This window comes from Cephus cinctus, unplaced genomic scaffold, assembly GCF_000341935.2.
Source record: "Cephus cinctus unplaced genomic scaffold, Ccin1 Ccin1_scaffold0076, whole genome shotgun sequence".
Taxonomy (NCBI): Eukaryota; Metazoa; Arthropoda; class Insecta; order Hymenoptera; family Cephidae; genus Cephus; species Cephus cinctus.
The window spans coordinates 291,155-308,535 of NW_014332817.1; the positions used below are offsets into that span (position 1 = coordinate 291,155).

General features: G+C 42.8%; 1 protein-coding gene and 1 long non-coding RNA gene across 6 annotated transcripts in view; both read right to left on the reverse strand.

Annotated features, from left to right (window-relative positions):
* LOC107270148 (transcription factor AP-2-epsilon) overlaps positions 1-17,381 on the reverse strand; it is a 124,979-nt gene that overhangs the window by 104,378 nt on the left and 3,220 nt on the right. For all 5 annotated transcript variants that reach the window (XM_015744889.2, XM_015744896.2, XM_015744881.2 and 2 more), the window contains one exon: positions 16,554-16,707. In XM_015744889.2, the coding sequence (XP_015600375.1) occupies positions 16,554-16,707 (154 nt within the window). The remainder of the gene's footprint in view (positions 1-16,553; positions 16,708-17,381) is intronic.
* LOC112494752 lies at positions 7,620-9,623 on the reverse strand. The gene is made up of 3 exons (XR_003060524.1): positions 8,605-9,623; positions 8,375-8,519; positions 7,620-8,174 (listed from the first exon to the last, which is right to left on the reverse strand). It is a non-coding gene; the product is annotated as an uncharacterized LOC112494752 (long non-coding RNA).

A 17,381-nucleotide genomic window follows, 5' to 3' on the forward strand; every position in this document is an offset into this window, starting at 1 on the left:
CATGAGCCATAGTAACCTAAACAGGATCGTCAGCTATTAGAAACGTAGTCTGGGTTTCTATGTACTTTCACTATAGGTAATTTCACGAAGAGCAAAAACAAAGTAGGATAACTTTTACATCCCACAGGTGGAGTCACTGTGTAATCTCTCTTCTAGCCTCTCTATCTCTTGCTTCGGACCTTTCTCCATAATTCATTGCTCGCCATTGATTTCAGGCGGTCTGTCGCAAAACTCTGATCCGGATGAAAAGCTCCAGTCGTTCGAACGTCTCCGGGGGCATCGAAAAACTTTTCCCACTCGCGTAACCGTCTAGATTCCAACGCTACGGTGATCGCCCATAGAAGTCCGAAGTGGACATCAAATGACGTCATAGGGTCCGATAACGTCTAACAGAGTGGGTGATAAAGGGGAAAAATGCCAAGGTGGCTCCCTGGGGATTCGATGAGGTGTCAAATGGACCGGAAGGATCCCCCCGTAATCACCCTAAAGCTCGATTAATACTCGTAGCCGCGAACTATACCCCTTTGAAATACTTTGGACCCACATGAGGAATTTAAAAAGAAAACCTCCACCCCGAAAAAAACTTGTCGAAATGAAATTTACACGTAGCGAAAGTTCAGCCGAGCGGTCTGCGCCACGACTTCAGCCGGCCATGTACGCGCGTCCGCCATCTTGTAATTAGGGGATCAAGGAGGCATCGGTTTTTTGAGCCAGGGGCTAAAAGAGCAACAAGAGCGGCCGCGTGCAAGAGCAAAACTCGTAATATAAAAGCAAAGCCAAGGGGGATACGGGAGCAAAAAGACAGAAGAGAGCAAAATATTTCATGCGGGAGAGTGCAGTTGCGAGAGAGAGAGAGAGAGAGAGAGAGAGAGAGAGAGACGGTACTAGGGTATACACCCGTGCGAGAGAAAAAGAGAGAGAAAGAGAGGGATCAAGAGAAGCGTTCACCTGATACAAAACTGCATGGCATTAAGGACGAAGAAGACTGTACCAGAAGATACAGCGTGACTCCGGTACCGGAGATGCTGTAAGAATATGTGTACAGTATATCTCGATTTGCAAGAGAAAGAAAGAAAGTCAGAAATCCATATACGCGTACTGAGCTAAGAGAAAGAAATAAATTTCACGTAAGCGAGAGAGAGAGAGAGAGACGAGAGAGCAGCGAACAAGATGGAGGAAAGAGAGAGGCAGTGCATATACGTACACAGGATAACAAAGTAGGAGGAGGATTGGAGGAAATTCAATTGCAATAAAAGCAGTAAGCGTGTAATCTTACGAGGAGAGGCGTATAGGTGAGCAAGGGAGATGGCGAGACTGGATAAAGGAGTAGGAGCAAAAGTCGAAGAGAGATCGTCGGTAGATGCTCGCTGATACGGAGGACGTTGAAAAGAGTAAGAGAATACGGTAGAGGTCTGGTAGGTCGGGCCACCGCACGAGTTACGTATCAAGAATCCGCCACGGGCGTGGCCACATCAGCGAGAGCCGCGCACCGCTTATCCCTGATTCTTTTTTTCCAAGACAATTCGAACACGGGAGTGGCTGGCATCCTCCGACAAATTACAAACGTACCGCGGTACACGTTACGGCCGGTAGATAGGAACGAACCAGGACGAAGAATGGGCCTGGGTGTTATTGCAAATGGAAAACAAAATATTATAAATTAATCCCAGGGTAACGCGACACCAAACCCAAGTCCGTTGATTCTAAGGAGAATCCTATTGAAAATTTTAACGAGAGCTATGCGCGTCCTTGTCTCGCTCATTGGACAGACAATCGCTCCGTCTCTCTCGCACTCATCGGCGGTATAGGAAATACGAAAATTTCAAGGGTCTTCCCTTTAGTCGTCGTATCTGCAATGTATTACATTTTCTTTTTTTTTTTTTTTTTTTTTCGAAATTTTTTAATTCTATTAACCAAGTCACTTTGAGAATCCAAGGCGAGCTTTCAATGGTACACGGGGTACCGGATAGACGGCGATCGCGATCGACGTGCGCCCTTATCGTGGAGCGAGGATCGCTAGACGTGGATCCGCCCTACAAGAACGCCAGGTAAAACGGGTGAAACCGTCTTTGATGTCTGGATCTCTCGAACACGACTAAAAGTTTACACCGTTTACACCGTTTACACGGTTTCACCTCGTGAATCAGATATAGGTATCTGCAGTATAATATATCACACAAGAGCGCTTGGCCCTGGGCACCCTCGGGACATGCGGGTGTATAATCTTTGGCTGCTCGAGCGGAGCTAAGAGCTTGGGCCCAATTACAGGGCCAGTACCACCGAACGAACGCCTCCACGTTCGGGACTCGTGGGTCTTCTGAGATCTAGCGCGAACCTACACGTGTATTCGTGATGCGGTATTCAAGGTCGCGTCGAAATAATTCTCGCTTGTCCCAGGGCGTCGAGATTCGATCGTCGAAGAGCGACGGAAGCGCCATCATCTTTATATTCGTAAAAGGGATTTATATTGTGTTGATTATATACCTATATGTATACCCTTAGACGTGCCTTATGAACGTGGATCGTGTATGTAAGGATATTTGGCGGTATGACTTTACGTCATGTAACGGGTGCTCGATTCGAAACGCTATTCGGGATAAGAGACGGTTTTTTTTCGTGAAGATTTAATATTTCGATACTTAGTACAGATTTGGGGGAAGGCATCGCCTCCCAGGGTTAAGAAAATGCCATGATATCCAAAATTGATCTTTTATACATTAATGCTTTCTGATGAATTTATATATGTATATATGTACTTTATGTGTATATGCCAATGGGAATAGGGCAGCGATACCTATATACTGACTACCGATGTCTTGCTATTAAAATATTTCCCTGTATAATTTACTCCCATGCCACGGATGGGCTAGATAATGGATTCCGCGTAAACTAAAAGCTTAGCGAACTCATAGATTTTTGGCGAGAGAATGCCGGATGCTGCGGGTCCAGCCGCACGCGATCTCCTACGTGCGGCTTTCGCGAGGGAGTCTGGACGCGGTTCGATTCGTGCCAATAATAATTATTGGTAGACCGTGTAAAAAAAAAAAATTGATAGACATTTCCTGGTATCGGATTATTATACGTTATAAATGATTTTTGCAAAAAGAAATTTCTAATACTAATCACAGTCGTGTTACCGGGGATGAATTTTACATTGTGCAAAATTTCTACGGAATCGTGGTACTGTGATAGAGAAAGGGAGAGAGAGATATATAGGGGAGCAAAGGAAAGAAAGAGAGCACCAGAGCAGATGAGAGAGACTTGAATTTGGCTTTAGGCTGGAAGTAAAAAGAGGCTGACTGGCGCTGCCACTCCAACAATTGACTACTAATATAAAACACAAACAACAGCCGCAACTTGGAAATACATCCAGCTGCGAACAAAGTGCTATCAGTAAAGGTGAACGAAGAGACGTGCTACATATTTCACGAGTTTCAGGCGTAATCGAGGACGAGAATTTTTCTAAAAAAATCCGCCAATCCACAAATTTTATGTGAATGGAGTAATTTTTTTTTATCAATAACGAAAATGAATAATCGATCATCAAACGTAATTTTTCGAAAGACTCCGTTTCAAAATTTTCATTTTTAATCATACAGCATTCATCGAACAATGCTTCCTGCACCCAATTAAATTTCCTATCCAATAAAAACCGCGACTACTAGACCAGCCATTGCACAGCATCACTACCATCTCTCTAGCTGGACCATTTAATGGCCATTCGGACGGAACTGCTTCATCCTCTCCTCTCCATCAGAGCGGCAAGCGAGCAATTTTCTCGCAGCTCGACTCGCGGAATTAAGAAACGGCATTGCCATTATATACTGGTGCAGCGATAGCACATTGGCGTAGAAAGGGCAGAAACAATACAAAATTTCATATCGCCACCTAAAAACCATAAAGCGGTCATTAATAAAATTCATAATAATTAAATCATCAGACATTGCACGGAGCCCACTGGCAGCGATATTAATATAAAAATTATTTTTAAAAAATTACAAAAATATTCCAATATTTTCAAAAATGTCAATGGATAGTCATATACAATATATATATATATATATATATATGCATATAATGCATTTGACTATACATGTATACACGCTGAGGGTGGGGAGAGTCAAGATGGAAGGGAAGGAAGGGAAGGAAGGGCTGCTCTTCCTGACCAGTCGAGGCCAAGACTCGGCCACATAATTAGCCAACATCTATCAGCCTGAAGCTATCGGCTCACTATCCAAGCTCGACCCACCCTCGAAGCGACGGTATCGTCTCTCACATAAAGGGTGCTTGCGGCCAACCACCACGTGTGCTTTCGATCTGCCATCTTGGCGGTTATGATCCCTCAAAGGATCATACTCAGGAGAACATAATTTTTATGTTAAACAAAAGAGCTTGAATTCAATATCAAAATATTAATATCAGTTTAGTCAGATTATTATAATAATTTTATTAAATAATTAAAACAATAGCGCACAGCGCCAAAACGTAATTTTACATATCCCCAGGCTTGCTACGTTAATATTTTGACATTGGACTCAGAGTGGACGGTCTGCGATAACCTCAAATTTCTCACTGACAATAATTACCGTACCAATTCCAATATATATCGAGTAAACAATAAAATTATAATACGCCTAAAATGATATCTACGATACATATTAATTCCCAGCTGACTCCCGTAGTCGTTATGAAATTCCCGGGTCGTGCGACACCGTGAAGACGCGTTCCTAATAAAAGTGTGGGGAAGAACGACGCGTTTACATGAGAACGTCGATGAGAGCGGCGGTACGTTAAATCGTGTGCAAAAATGCTTCGTGAAATATTCGTGCCGCGGGCAATGAATATGAGGAGATAAAGAGGGAGAGGAAAAGAGTAAGCGAGCGAGAGAGAGAGAGAGAGAGAGAGAGAGAGAGAGACAGAGTGAGGGAGACAAGAGAGATGCGCGGGACTATGGAGACTCTTTGGCCATTTCAAAAGCACTTAGCATATTTCAATGTTAAGCTATCCGCAGCACGCGCGCAGCTGTCCCAAATCCCACGTGTCGTGATTGCATTTGGCTTCGGGATAACAATTCCGAATAGTTCGCGCTCTGTACTTACTTCGGACACCGGGTATTACGGTTACTGTTTTGGTGGTAGCCGACAGTCCCGCACCTTTTACCTTGGGGCCGAAGACCGACTAAGACGGTACAGAAGAATGAGACCAGTCGGGTACCAGTTATGATACTATCTGTGGTTACTGACAATTCAAATGTCTGACTAGGTCGCCAAAGCCATAAACTCACGTAACTATATAAGAATAACATAACTGAACGAGTATAACAGCGAGTCTGACATACGTAACATGGGTAAGCATATCCATAGGGATATAAGAAAAAAATACACCAGCTGCCTGACTCCTTGTTTTTTGTCATTACAAAAATTGAGTATGGTTTGTGAAATATAATAATTGTCAGTACGAAATAAGCCGAAAGCTATGGTAAAATTGTACGGTGGGTTTGAGCTTTTTTTTTCGAATAAGATAAATTTGCAATAAAAAAATTAAGGATTTATGTAATTATGGGTTTTTGGGTACTTGAAGGAGAATGGACCAATTTCGACGAATTTTACGTCTGAAGAGAAATTAACTTTTTCCAATATAACGTTTTGTGCACGTCAAATATTGAAATGCACGTTGCTGTTACTTTTGTGTATAAATTTTTTTTCAAAATCGATTAAGCTTCATTCCTCTCGGTTGGAAATGGAATAATAAACGTGCATCTGGTGTATTCAGAGACTTGTGTAAAGACAGTACCATTATCCTTGTCACGTGTGAAATGGTAACGCATATTCATACCATGGAATGATCAGCCAGTGCTGAACTGCTAAATGACGTCTTTAATCACTTAATCAGCGAGTCGATAATCTACAGCTCTTAGGTTATGCGTACGTCGAGTATAGAATGTTGAAGTGTTGAGCATATAAAATCCAGCAAGCAGCCTTTTGTAAGTAACACCGACTATCAGCAACACTTCGGGTCGTCAGCGTCAGTTTCCTTTTTACAGAACGCCGTAGACACGTGCTGGCACGTGGCGGAAACTAAAAAGGGGCCCTTCGTGCTCCCTGTGTTCAAGTTCAGTCGCGGGCCAACCGTAATTACCCAGCAGTTTTAGGTTTCCGCCGAGAGACACGATACGCCATGATATCCGTACCAACGCCATATAGAATATCCATAATTTCCATAATTATTCTCAAAACAATCAGTGTCATTCAAGGTATCACTAGAAAAAGAAAAAAAAATTATTAATAAAAATAATTCAACCTTCAGTACAATGCTTTGAAAATAAATTCAATAATTCTACCATTCAAAGCTTTATCGTTGAACCTCAATTGAAACGATGATAACAAATATTAGCAATATTATCTATACGTTAATTATTCCATGACGCAACTTCTAAAACTGATAGCCATTGACAGGCGTACAATGATAACGGGACGGTTTCGCGTTCAATTTATCCAACGTAAAGATATAAGAGGGAACGTAACTAATAGGCAGGACTAATAAAGAACAAGGCTATCGAGAGGCTCTTCGCTTAGCAAACAAAACAGCCACGTTGGCCACGTGCGATCCTAAAATCATGATACTGTAAAGGTTTGCCGTTACAGCCAACCCTCGGCAACCCTCTCGAGCATCACTAGAGCTGAAGTGTAGCTGCGCCATCGAGCCCGAAAACGAGACGGGGTTCGGTTTACTTGACGACAACGAGTAAACGGACCGACGAATAGGAAAAGGAGCCGCGTGCGTCGCATGCGTAACGTGCGCGGCGTGAATGCGCGCGTGTCCCGTCTTTCATAAATTACAGGCAAACTGTTTCCCTCGGTATTATTGATAAAATTCACTTAAAGCTACAGCATCGCATTCACTTTGTTACCGTGGAAAACAAAGAATCACGTCCCGCACCTTCGTGTTAAATTATACGAAGGAAGGAACGAGAAGGAAGGGAAAAAAAAAAACAGAAAATGGCAAGCCAAAAAAAAAAATTTCACGAAGAATTTTAACAAGAAAAACGAAGGACGCGGCATTATAAATAATTAATGAGATAAAAAGTGGTGAAAAAAAAAAGAAGAAAAAAAAAGAAGAAACGAATAATTCAAACAAGAGCCGAGAGACGAAACTTTTTCAAATACGCGAGACCAAACGGAGCATGTTATTCGCATCCGGTGATTCGCTCCCGTACAACGAATTCAAATTATGGGAATCAATAGAGATTTCGTGGTTTGTAAATTCAAGGGTGCACCGCGCTCATTGATACCGGCACGCGGACGCCTTTCGTGTAACGGGGATTCGACGCTGCACTTCCGTTTTCCGGCAGCCAAAGGCGCCGTAGCCTCCGGGCGCTCCCGACCAAAAATAACCAATAAGCGGCCAATAAAAGCAGACCGTTAAACGCTCCGAGTTGCTCTCTCGCGAGTAAAAGAGCTACCGGTTAATTACAGGGTTAACCCTACACCGTAGCCAAGAGCCAGGCCCTAATAGATCCGTCTTTCGGCGAGGTTCAGCCTTCACCGAATTTTTTCTCCCGGATAATTAGCTTCCACTAATTCGGTATCTAACTTCATTACAGATTCCCATTCGACTGTATATATTTTTTCAAGAAAAAAGAGAGAACTAGATATTTGAAAAAAAAAGCAATATCAAGTAACGCACGCTGCTGACGCACGGTGAATTTTTCGCTCGTACGAAACTCCAAGAATCTGGATTTTCGAGTTGCGCACGCGCCTTATCGGACCGTGAAAAATCAATCAAATTCCATATTCGCAACGCCGTGCCGAATGAAGGACGGGAGTCGTTCTCATTACGTAACTGTTATGTTCTTTAAAAACGGAGGCTCTGACAGGAGTCGCGTGCTCGCCACGGGGGTCGCACCCCATGGAGCTTCACCTCCGACACCTTCTGATCTCTCTTCCTTCTTTTCTCTCATTCCTTCCTTGCCGGGCAGGCTTCTTAGTCGTATGACGGATGTATGGCCGCCATAGCCAGGCTCCAAGGATTACCAGCCGGTATAATAAGTATCAAGGTCTTGATCATGGAGAACGGTACAGGCTCTGGTGACGTAGGTAAGAAGCGTTGCTTGAACTTTAAAGCATCCGACGCTGGCACAATATCAGGTTAGCCATAGAGAAATGGTCGATAGTCTGAAAGCAGGTAGGTAGGTAGGCAGGCAGGCAGGTAGGTAGGTAGGTACAGCACGGATACAATAAGACGAAGAGAAGCGTGGCGTGAATAAATTGATTAAAAAAGATAATGAATCACGAGTGGTGAAACCCGCCACTAAAACTCATTAAGCGAAAGATTCGACGGGTGATTTATTGTGGATTAGCGTTGGTACTACTACCTGGACTGCAGTACGTAAAGCACAAGAGAGTAGCACAGAAAAATGGTCCATGTCCTTTTGTGTCTCGTGGTAAGATTTCACTTTCGTTCGCTGGCACTTTCGTCTATCCTTCACTCAAATGACAAACAAAGTTAATCCTGAGTTTCTGAAATAAAATAAGGACAATTGAAAAAGTGACGAGGCGCGATGAACTTTGGAGAAAAAAATTTTTTAAATAAATAATACTCAACTCGATAGAAGCCAATGGATGTCTAGGACGCCTATATTGGCTGAAGGATTTTTCATTCGACCAGGTCCTTTGAGCTAGGAACCCAAGAAGGATGTGGCGACCTCTGCAGGATCCCGTTAAACGACTCGTTAATTGTATTTTTAGGGGCTTCTAGCGAGAGGTTCCAGCTCCTAATTTACCGACTCGACCGTTTGGTTTATAGCAGCCCGATATACCGTTTATAGTATAACCGACACTACACCTCGTTAAATCAAAAGGCCCGAGTGCGCTTATATCTTCGTCCCTGAAGAATTATAACCAAACGAGCGTGGCTGCCGGAGCCTTCTACGTATGGTGGTACGAATTCTTCTTCGGAGCCAATCTCGAGCCACACACGCAAAAAGTAGTAGGTACTATCGTATATATATATATCCAAAAAAGAATCTTCGTGCATTCAGCTGAGTACTAGAAAAATATGAAGAAAAACTCTTCTACCGGTAACCCATTTTTTCAACACACCCATGCAATTTTCCAAATCATCAGTATAACCGTCGCAAAAGTCCACGAGACAAAGTGAAGTGAAAGAAAAAATATAAAAAAAAAGGGATGAAAGAAGAGAAGCAGAAGCATCAGCCATATGGACTTATCCAGCAACGTAGTCCGAAAATAATAAATCTCTGAGCGTGCTGCGGGATTATTAAAAGAGTCCCTAGCTCGTTCCCTTCTCAGAGCGGAGAAGAGAAACAAAACGCATTACCGTTTCTTAATGAAGCTGAGGGTTACGAAGGAACCGACCATCCGAGCGTTCCGTCCGTCCGACCGATGAACGAAGGAATGAACGAACGAGTGAACGAATAAACAGCGTAGAACAACGGGATGGATGGACAGGACGGACGGTACCATTCGAAACTAATTGGAGCCACGAGATATTAGAGCAGCATCCAAAAAAAGGGACCACGGATCCAGAGTGGGGAAAAAAAATGCTCTTAGGACAGGAAGAGTCACGGTGGGTGTGTAAGGGTGGACCAGATAGATTAACAGCTAGTTTGTTCCTCTTGCCAGTTTGTTTAACGATATTTCATCACGTTCATCTTGCCTCGAGAGAGAGAGAGAGAGAGAGAGAGAGGATACAGATAACGCCTTTTACGTCACATTGACAATACATACTGACGACTGCCCCATTGTCCATCTAGATGGACAAAGCGAGTAGATAATTATATCTAGATAAGGATACAGATAACGCCTTTTACGTCTGCCAGTTTGTTTAACGATATTTCATCACGTTCATCTTGCCTCGAGAGAGAGAGAGAGAGAGAGAGAGAGGATACAGATAACGCCTTTTACGTCACATTGACAATACATACTGACGACTGCCCCATTGTCCATCTAGATGGACAAAGCGAGTAGATAATTATATCTAGATATCAGATACTGAAAAGATGAATACGTTCTTTAGATACGTACAACGGGTGTCCTGAAAATAATAATTATGAGATTTCTTTGCATGGATTCCAGGTAATTCTACTTGGGGGTAAAAGTTGGAGGAAAAAAAGGTAAATTCAAAAGCAGACGAATAAAGTGTTGAGAAAAGCCGTATGCAGAGAGTCCGTTGACAAAATGGACGAAATTAATGTGAGGGCACTTAAAAATGCAATACCTGGAAACAGTCTGTGATGATACTTTAATACCTATACTCGAGCTATAGATTATAGTCATCCAGTTTTACGACTAACGCCGGATTAGCATCTATTTATAATAATATCCATGCATTCGTATCATTATCCAATTATGCCAGGCCGAAGATTATAATCTTTGCGAAATCTACTCTCTAGGAATTACGCCTACGCAAAAGCTTAGAATTCGCGAGCGTCTTTCTTCCCATTCGTCTTGTAATAAGAGGAACGCGGAGTCGTGAAATTATTCGTACGAGCGACGCCGGTGTCACCTGTCGACTAATTTCGGTACTTCGTTCCCGGCGTTCCTCGGGACTCGGTCAAGTGCAACGAAGGAGTCAATACGACGTTCGAAAGGACCAAAGGAGCTTCTCTAAAATCGTTAACGGGCTCGTCTTGGTCGTTATCGGTTGGCCGCTTTAAAGCGTGTATTCCTTCAATTTTCTAGTTGAGTAAGCGATGTTTGAAGGGCCCTTGTGCGCCTGGCAAAGCGTGCACTATCCTGTTACGCGATCTCTCCCAGGCCGCAATCAAAATTCAAATCACACTTTTACGCTTCAACATAAAATCAATATCTCTCTCTCTGGACGAATTACATTAAAATCCTTCGAACATACAGACAAGGATTCGCTGACCCTCCAACCTCTTCGTCTCAGCAAGAGCCTCACGTCATTCATCGATAACGGTCTGTGACAGTGGGAATTTTTTTAAAATTAAAATAAAAAAAGTAACGAATTTTCAAAATAGAGAATTATAAGTAAAAAAGTAAATTAAAAAAATACGTAACAACGTATCCAAAAATATAGTGGCTTATAAATGGATTTTCTATATTACCCTCGTGTCTGGCAGGCGTTGGACACCGACATGGGTTACTGGTTCATTTAAATAAGTTAAGGGTCTCGCTTAGTGCCTTAGCAGGTCCATTACAGCTGGCCAAGAGCGGCTAATTACCTGCCTGACGTGAGTTATAAACGTCCTCCTCAACATCCCTCTAAAAACTACCATCCAAACCGCAGCGTATCCCACTCCTGAACTTTCGAACTGCATTTCTATATTTTTTTTTTTTTTCATTAGTAAAATTATGCAATAAGATGCCTTTCAGGGCCCATTGAATATCTGCATACGAATAGCATGACGCAATCAAGATACTTGTAAAATACAAAGCATATATGCTCTTCACAGTGCATAATAAAACGACGCATCAAAGTAATCAGCTATAAAGGGTATTGTCAGAAATTCCCTAGCACTGTCGTATCTCGCACTGCTGCACGTAGGTAAACAGAACCAACGAGTACTCAGAGCGCTAGCAGTTAATTTCATGAGGTAGCCAAAAAGTACAAGAGGAAGTACCGTAGCCGCAAGATTCTTAATTGACAGCACTTCCGTTTACATCAAGTTCATCGCAGAGCCGGAATGATCCGCTTGTCTGACAGTTGTAATTTTCTAATAAACGATCGAAGAAGGCGGTCTTCTTTAAGAGATAAAATTAATCTAGTTTGTCATAAGGTGGGCGGGTTAGTTCAAAGTGCCGCTAATGAGAAAAAGGCCGGGCTCCGTCCTCCTATTTGTCAATGGGATCACCGGGTCCATGAATCACGAGATGCGATCCCGGCAGGGCAAGAGCGGCGAAATGCGCACGGAGTTTGGCAGCTGTCGGTGCAGAATGTAGAGTTCACTTCAAGTGCATTGTCACAGAAATTGTACTGAAATCCAGATGAAATCCATCAAGCGGTATGTAAATCCAATCGAAAGCTGAAATTGAAATGTTATTTATCAGACAAGAGGGCCTTACTGTATCTATTAAATTTTTATAATTTCCTATTCTCGCAACGAGTGCGAGAGAGACGGACGTATGGGTACTCACGTGAGTAAGAGAGAGATGGACATAAGATTATTCCAAATCACGAGTAAATATCCTTTCTGAGAACTGGCAAGAAATACGATTAGCCCTCGGAAGTTGAAATTTCTTTTTCTAAACCCATTAAGGATACAAGGACGAACACCAAGAACCAAATGGAACTCCAAATATTTTGCACGTCTCATTGTGCAGGCCGTGTGCGTAAAGGCACATAGGAGAATCTACGCAGGCAATATTGAGGCTAGTTTGAAGTAGCATAACGACGAGGTGAACATGGGAGCTTGACGAGATACACAGACACTGGGGCGGAGGGAGTCTATTTCATGGTTAATTTGGCTAACTCGATTTCACCACCACCAGGCACCATCACCGTCGTCGGTACTGGTACGAGTATAGGAGCGACCACCGCCGACCACCGCCGACCACCAGTAACCCCAGTACCACTGGCGGCATCAACCCCACTACCATTAACGGCGCCACCCCGCACAATCGGTACCACTAAACTGACTACAGGGGTGAATTCACTGGGCAGGCTCACGATGCTCTCATCCCTGACGACAAATACGTCAACCTGGTGTCGTTTACAGTAAAGCGCAAGACTCTCCTCCAGCTACTTCTTCACCATGTCAGCCCCTCAGCCTCAGTTGGTTAATTGAATTTCTATTGAGTCTTACTAAAGTTTTCAGAATTAACACTATAACGCATGTATTTTATAATCCTTCGCGCGATAATCTATATATATTTTTAACTACTGGAAATATATAGAGAGAAACTCTACTACGCGTGGAATTTAATCCAAAAGATTGAAAATGCTATAATCAATTAAAAAGTCTAAAACTTTGTCGCTTGTGTATTTATCAGGACCCCGCAGTCACTAACGTGAACGTAAAAGAAGTTATCCAGTATCCAAAGATCAAAGAAGACAAGAGAAGAACCAAAAGAATACGACTCTGATCATAGTTTGGATGGGAGAAAAGTGAATATTTTTTTTTTTCCTTCGCCCTCAACGGCTGCGAAGGTAAAAGACGTATACGTGGACTCGACGTTTTATCCCAACGTTCATGCATTGCGACGTCCGAAGAGATTCAAAGTCTTCATGACAAAAGGCTGCCCAAGCATTCTCGTAGGATCTCCGTGAAATCTCAGAAAAGTCGGAGGCAAATATTAGTTGAACACTGGACTAGTCATTATTTCCTTTTGTGCCTCCTGAAAATGCTACTTCGCTCTACTCGCTACTCGCTCTGCTACTAGCTGCTCCACCGGTCTCTCAAAAGGGCGGAACAAAAGGGGTAGTGTCATCCCTCTGTCTCTCCTTTTCTCCCCTTCTGTCTCTCTCTCTCTCTCTCTCTCTCTCTCTCTCTCTCTCTCTCTCTCTCTCTCGTTTTACACTCGAGTCCTAATTACTGGAAGCAGAACGGAATAGAGAGCAAAACACAAGCCGACGTCGCTTGACTGATCACAGTCCGTTGCAGGTGACGCGTCAGCGCCAACTGAATGGACAGACAAATTCACTAGCGACGACATTCTTGTCATTGGAAAACGTATATCCTGCAGAAAGATAAAAGTTACATGAGATTGAACCTGACTATAGAACTTGTCAAATATTCAAAAATCTTTCACAAGTTAATGGGACACAATAATTATTTTGTATAAAGGTACTTATCCATCCAATATACACAACACATTACGTGTACTTGTTACAACAGAGGCGTCAGCAGCACTGAATTTGTATTGTGAATTATTGAAGAATGTACTTTAAGCCCACCAAGCGAAGTACCTCCGCCATTGTATCGGCTCCGGCATTCAATGTGAATGGGACTCACGGCGAACCTGTCGCTTTGTCATTGGGTTAAACAACGAGATCCAGTCGGGATACGTGAAGCCCACGAGTGTACTCGGTCACCACGTTGTAATTTATTCAAAAGCGAGTAACCTCCCAGCTTTACCAAATGGCGCGTACAAGGTTACATAGTGGACGAGACGTACAGTCCACCTTATAGACAGACTGCGACAAGCCTGAGTGACTGGCCTAATTTTCTAGGAAAAAAAAAAAAAGATCTCATTAGTGTAAAGTCATTATCAACTGATCGACCAGAGATCATCTTTATGCACAGTCAAACTCTAATCACATAGCTCTCTAGCCACCTTAATACGTCCTAACGGTTATTTCAAGCCAAAATGAAATTGAAATGCAATTTGTCGTCCCCTGCAATTTTCCGTCGGGGACCGCGCCGAGTATTTCCCTTGCAAACTATCACGCGATTACACTAATTCGGGTATCATTTATTTTTCGTTCACCCTTCCTACCTCGACGTCCCTCTCAATTGCTCTCGTACCCCACCACCCTAGCATTATCTCTCTCTCTCTCTCTCTCTCTCTCTCTCACTTCTATCGCTACGACCCTTAACCCTATTGCGTGGCTCAGCGATCGCTGACTTTGAAGTACGGTAGGTTTTTGATGTTGCCACCAACTGTTCACAACTGCCTCCTATGCAAACTAGTGAATCACGTATTAGACTTAGATAACGAGAAATTGCCATATATTAATAACTAGGATGTATGATTCTGATGGTTTGATATTCAGCTTTGTGAAAATATTCAATTTTAATAACTGTCTAGGTCCACGTCAATGCTCCCACGCCCTATAAGAACGTCGCACGCAATTTATTCCCAACAACAGAAACGCGTGCCACCTATAACAGCAAAGCAGTCTTTAGATTATTCACGAGTCTAGCTCCAGCGCGTACGTCACTACAGCAAGGTATTAGTTTCGCGGTGTGTCCCCTTGTTATTACAAGGAAAGACACAACCCGGCACTCAACTTCGCCACGCGTCAGGATCATACTTTATTGGAAAGTGTGCAAATATCTCTTTCCATAGAGCCCCAGAGGCACCAGCAGTCACCCCGATTCGTTCCTGAGGACTATCGACCCCCTGGACAAAGGATCAGGATTCATAGACTGAACGAAGTGGTGCTTGACTCTCATTGGGAATCTCGAGGATTTGGAGAACGTGGAGACTTCCGATGGAAGCATATTATCAAGTTTGACCTGAAGTTATAAAAAATTTGCAAATTTATCAATAAACACTAGCAGTGCCAAGATCCTACCACCTCATCAGGATCACAGTTTATCTCAGGGACACGTAGTCAAGGTCTTAGAGAATACAGAATAAATTGCACGCGACTCCGCAGGTGGATGCGGAGCAAAAGCTTGAAATTTTGAGTGGCAATCCAATTGGGTAAGGGATAGCTAACTTCGTTTCCCCCATTTCGACAAGGTCGTGGTCTCACATTTCCGGTTACTGCGCGCGATTTCCGGCGATTTCCTGCAACTAGCCCAAGGCGTTCCTCAAAGCCACTCCTCCATCTATCCTGAGGACGTTGACTGGTCCTTGAATCTTACAAATATTATGAAGTGCGTTTGATTAATATATAAAAAAAATATAAAAGACGAATAACCAAACGTACAAATTCAGTCAGAAAATTGTCCAAGAAAAATGGCGAACGAACGAGACAATTTAACTACGTCTTGTACAAAGTTCGCCACGGGCATTAGGCTATCGATCCTTTCTTGGCAATGCTTCGGACTAAAGTCAATTCATTAAAGATACTCGAAAGTCAAGCGCAGATTCAGCATACGATAGAGTATCCCTAATTTTTCTTCTGGTACCGGAACAACCAGAAACGACAATTCTCAGTCCCTACAAGCAGTTGTGCATATAGAGTCTAAATATTGAAGCATTAAAAAATATATAAATATAACATATAAAGTCACCAGGTACCTATATTCATTGCATAATTCAAAAAAGTCATTCTAAACAGACACACATGATCACACAGGACCAGCACGACCCATATTAATTATCTCTTCACGATCAACAATAATTCTGTATCATCGATGATCGCGTATTTGAGCTGAAACTAGAAAAAGAGTAACCAATAAAAAAAATGAAACTAACCAAGAGAACCAGATGAATCCTACAGTCAGATAATGAAAGTGGCAGCCAAGTGACTGGCGCAAACTCGACAAAGAGCCGTGGCAGCCATCTCGGCATGATATTACACGCGAACGGAAATGGCTCCTATAAATATTCATGACACCAAGGAGCAAGGAATCAGGACGGTATGAGAATTCGCCATGTTCGGTTCCCGGGTACCCATCGTTCGTGGAAAGTAATCCATTTACTTGAAAGCCGTCAGGGAAGCCAGGACGCCACAAGGTGCTAATCTCATAAGCCGTGACTGGCTTACTCGTCTTATTTATCCTACTTCCTTTACTACTGTCTGGTTAAAACGTGGCAAGCTTCGCTGTAACTGAACGTCTTAACGTCCTCGGACAATATTTCCCTGAAAGTTTTCATTCTCTGCAAGTCAACGGCGCATGCCGGAGTAAATTTATCATTATAAATAGATATTTTTCACTATTCTAATGCAAATACCTGCCAAGCATTTGAATCCAGAGCAAGGTAAGACATGTTGCCGTTTCTCGTGTCCTCCGTCGCGATGTCTTCCAAACTATTGTCACTCACATCCCGAGAAGAGCTTGGTCCAATTTTCGAATGTTTTAACTCGTTGAATGTTTGCCCGGAGTATCTGAAACGATAATTCAATTTTTTTCAATCATGACGTAACGTGTCACGGAACCTTATACAGGGAAAGAAATGAAAGGACCGAGCGAAGCGCACGGACGCACGCCGCGGTGCTTGAAGAAATTGACGGAAAAAAAGATTGTAAAATAAATTATACTGCCGACGTTCTCGACTCCCGGGGGCCTTCCGTCAACGGATTGAGAACTTAGTTAAGCAAAGTTAAATATGGCTCCCAGAGGTGGCACAACCTCTTTTTAATTGTAAATGCCCGCGGAGAGAAAGGTTGCGAAGAGAACCCCTCGCCCAAAGACCGCTCGCGGTACCCCGGTGTCTTCTTTACTTTTATCGCATTTCTTTATTCCTCCTTTTGCTTCCTTTCTCTTCCATACTTTTCGTCTATTTATATTTTTGCTCGCTCGCCTGACAATCACTCGCGTTATTTCGGCGGTTTCACCTTTGCTTCTATCTTTTTTCACTGTACAATAACGCCCATTAACCTTTATGCTAAAGAAAGCAGGAAACATAACAAAGGACAATTTCATTAAATTTTTTTTCTATTAATATACGTAACATTGAGTATTTATTGAAATCAATTTTTTTTACTATCAACTCTTCAACCGAACATACTATTTTCCATTGGCGAGAATTATAGTAAGCAGAAGCGCTCCGTGACATCTT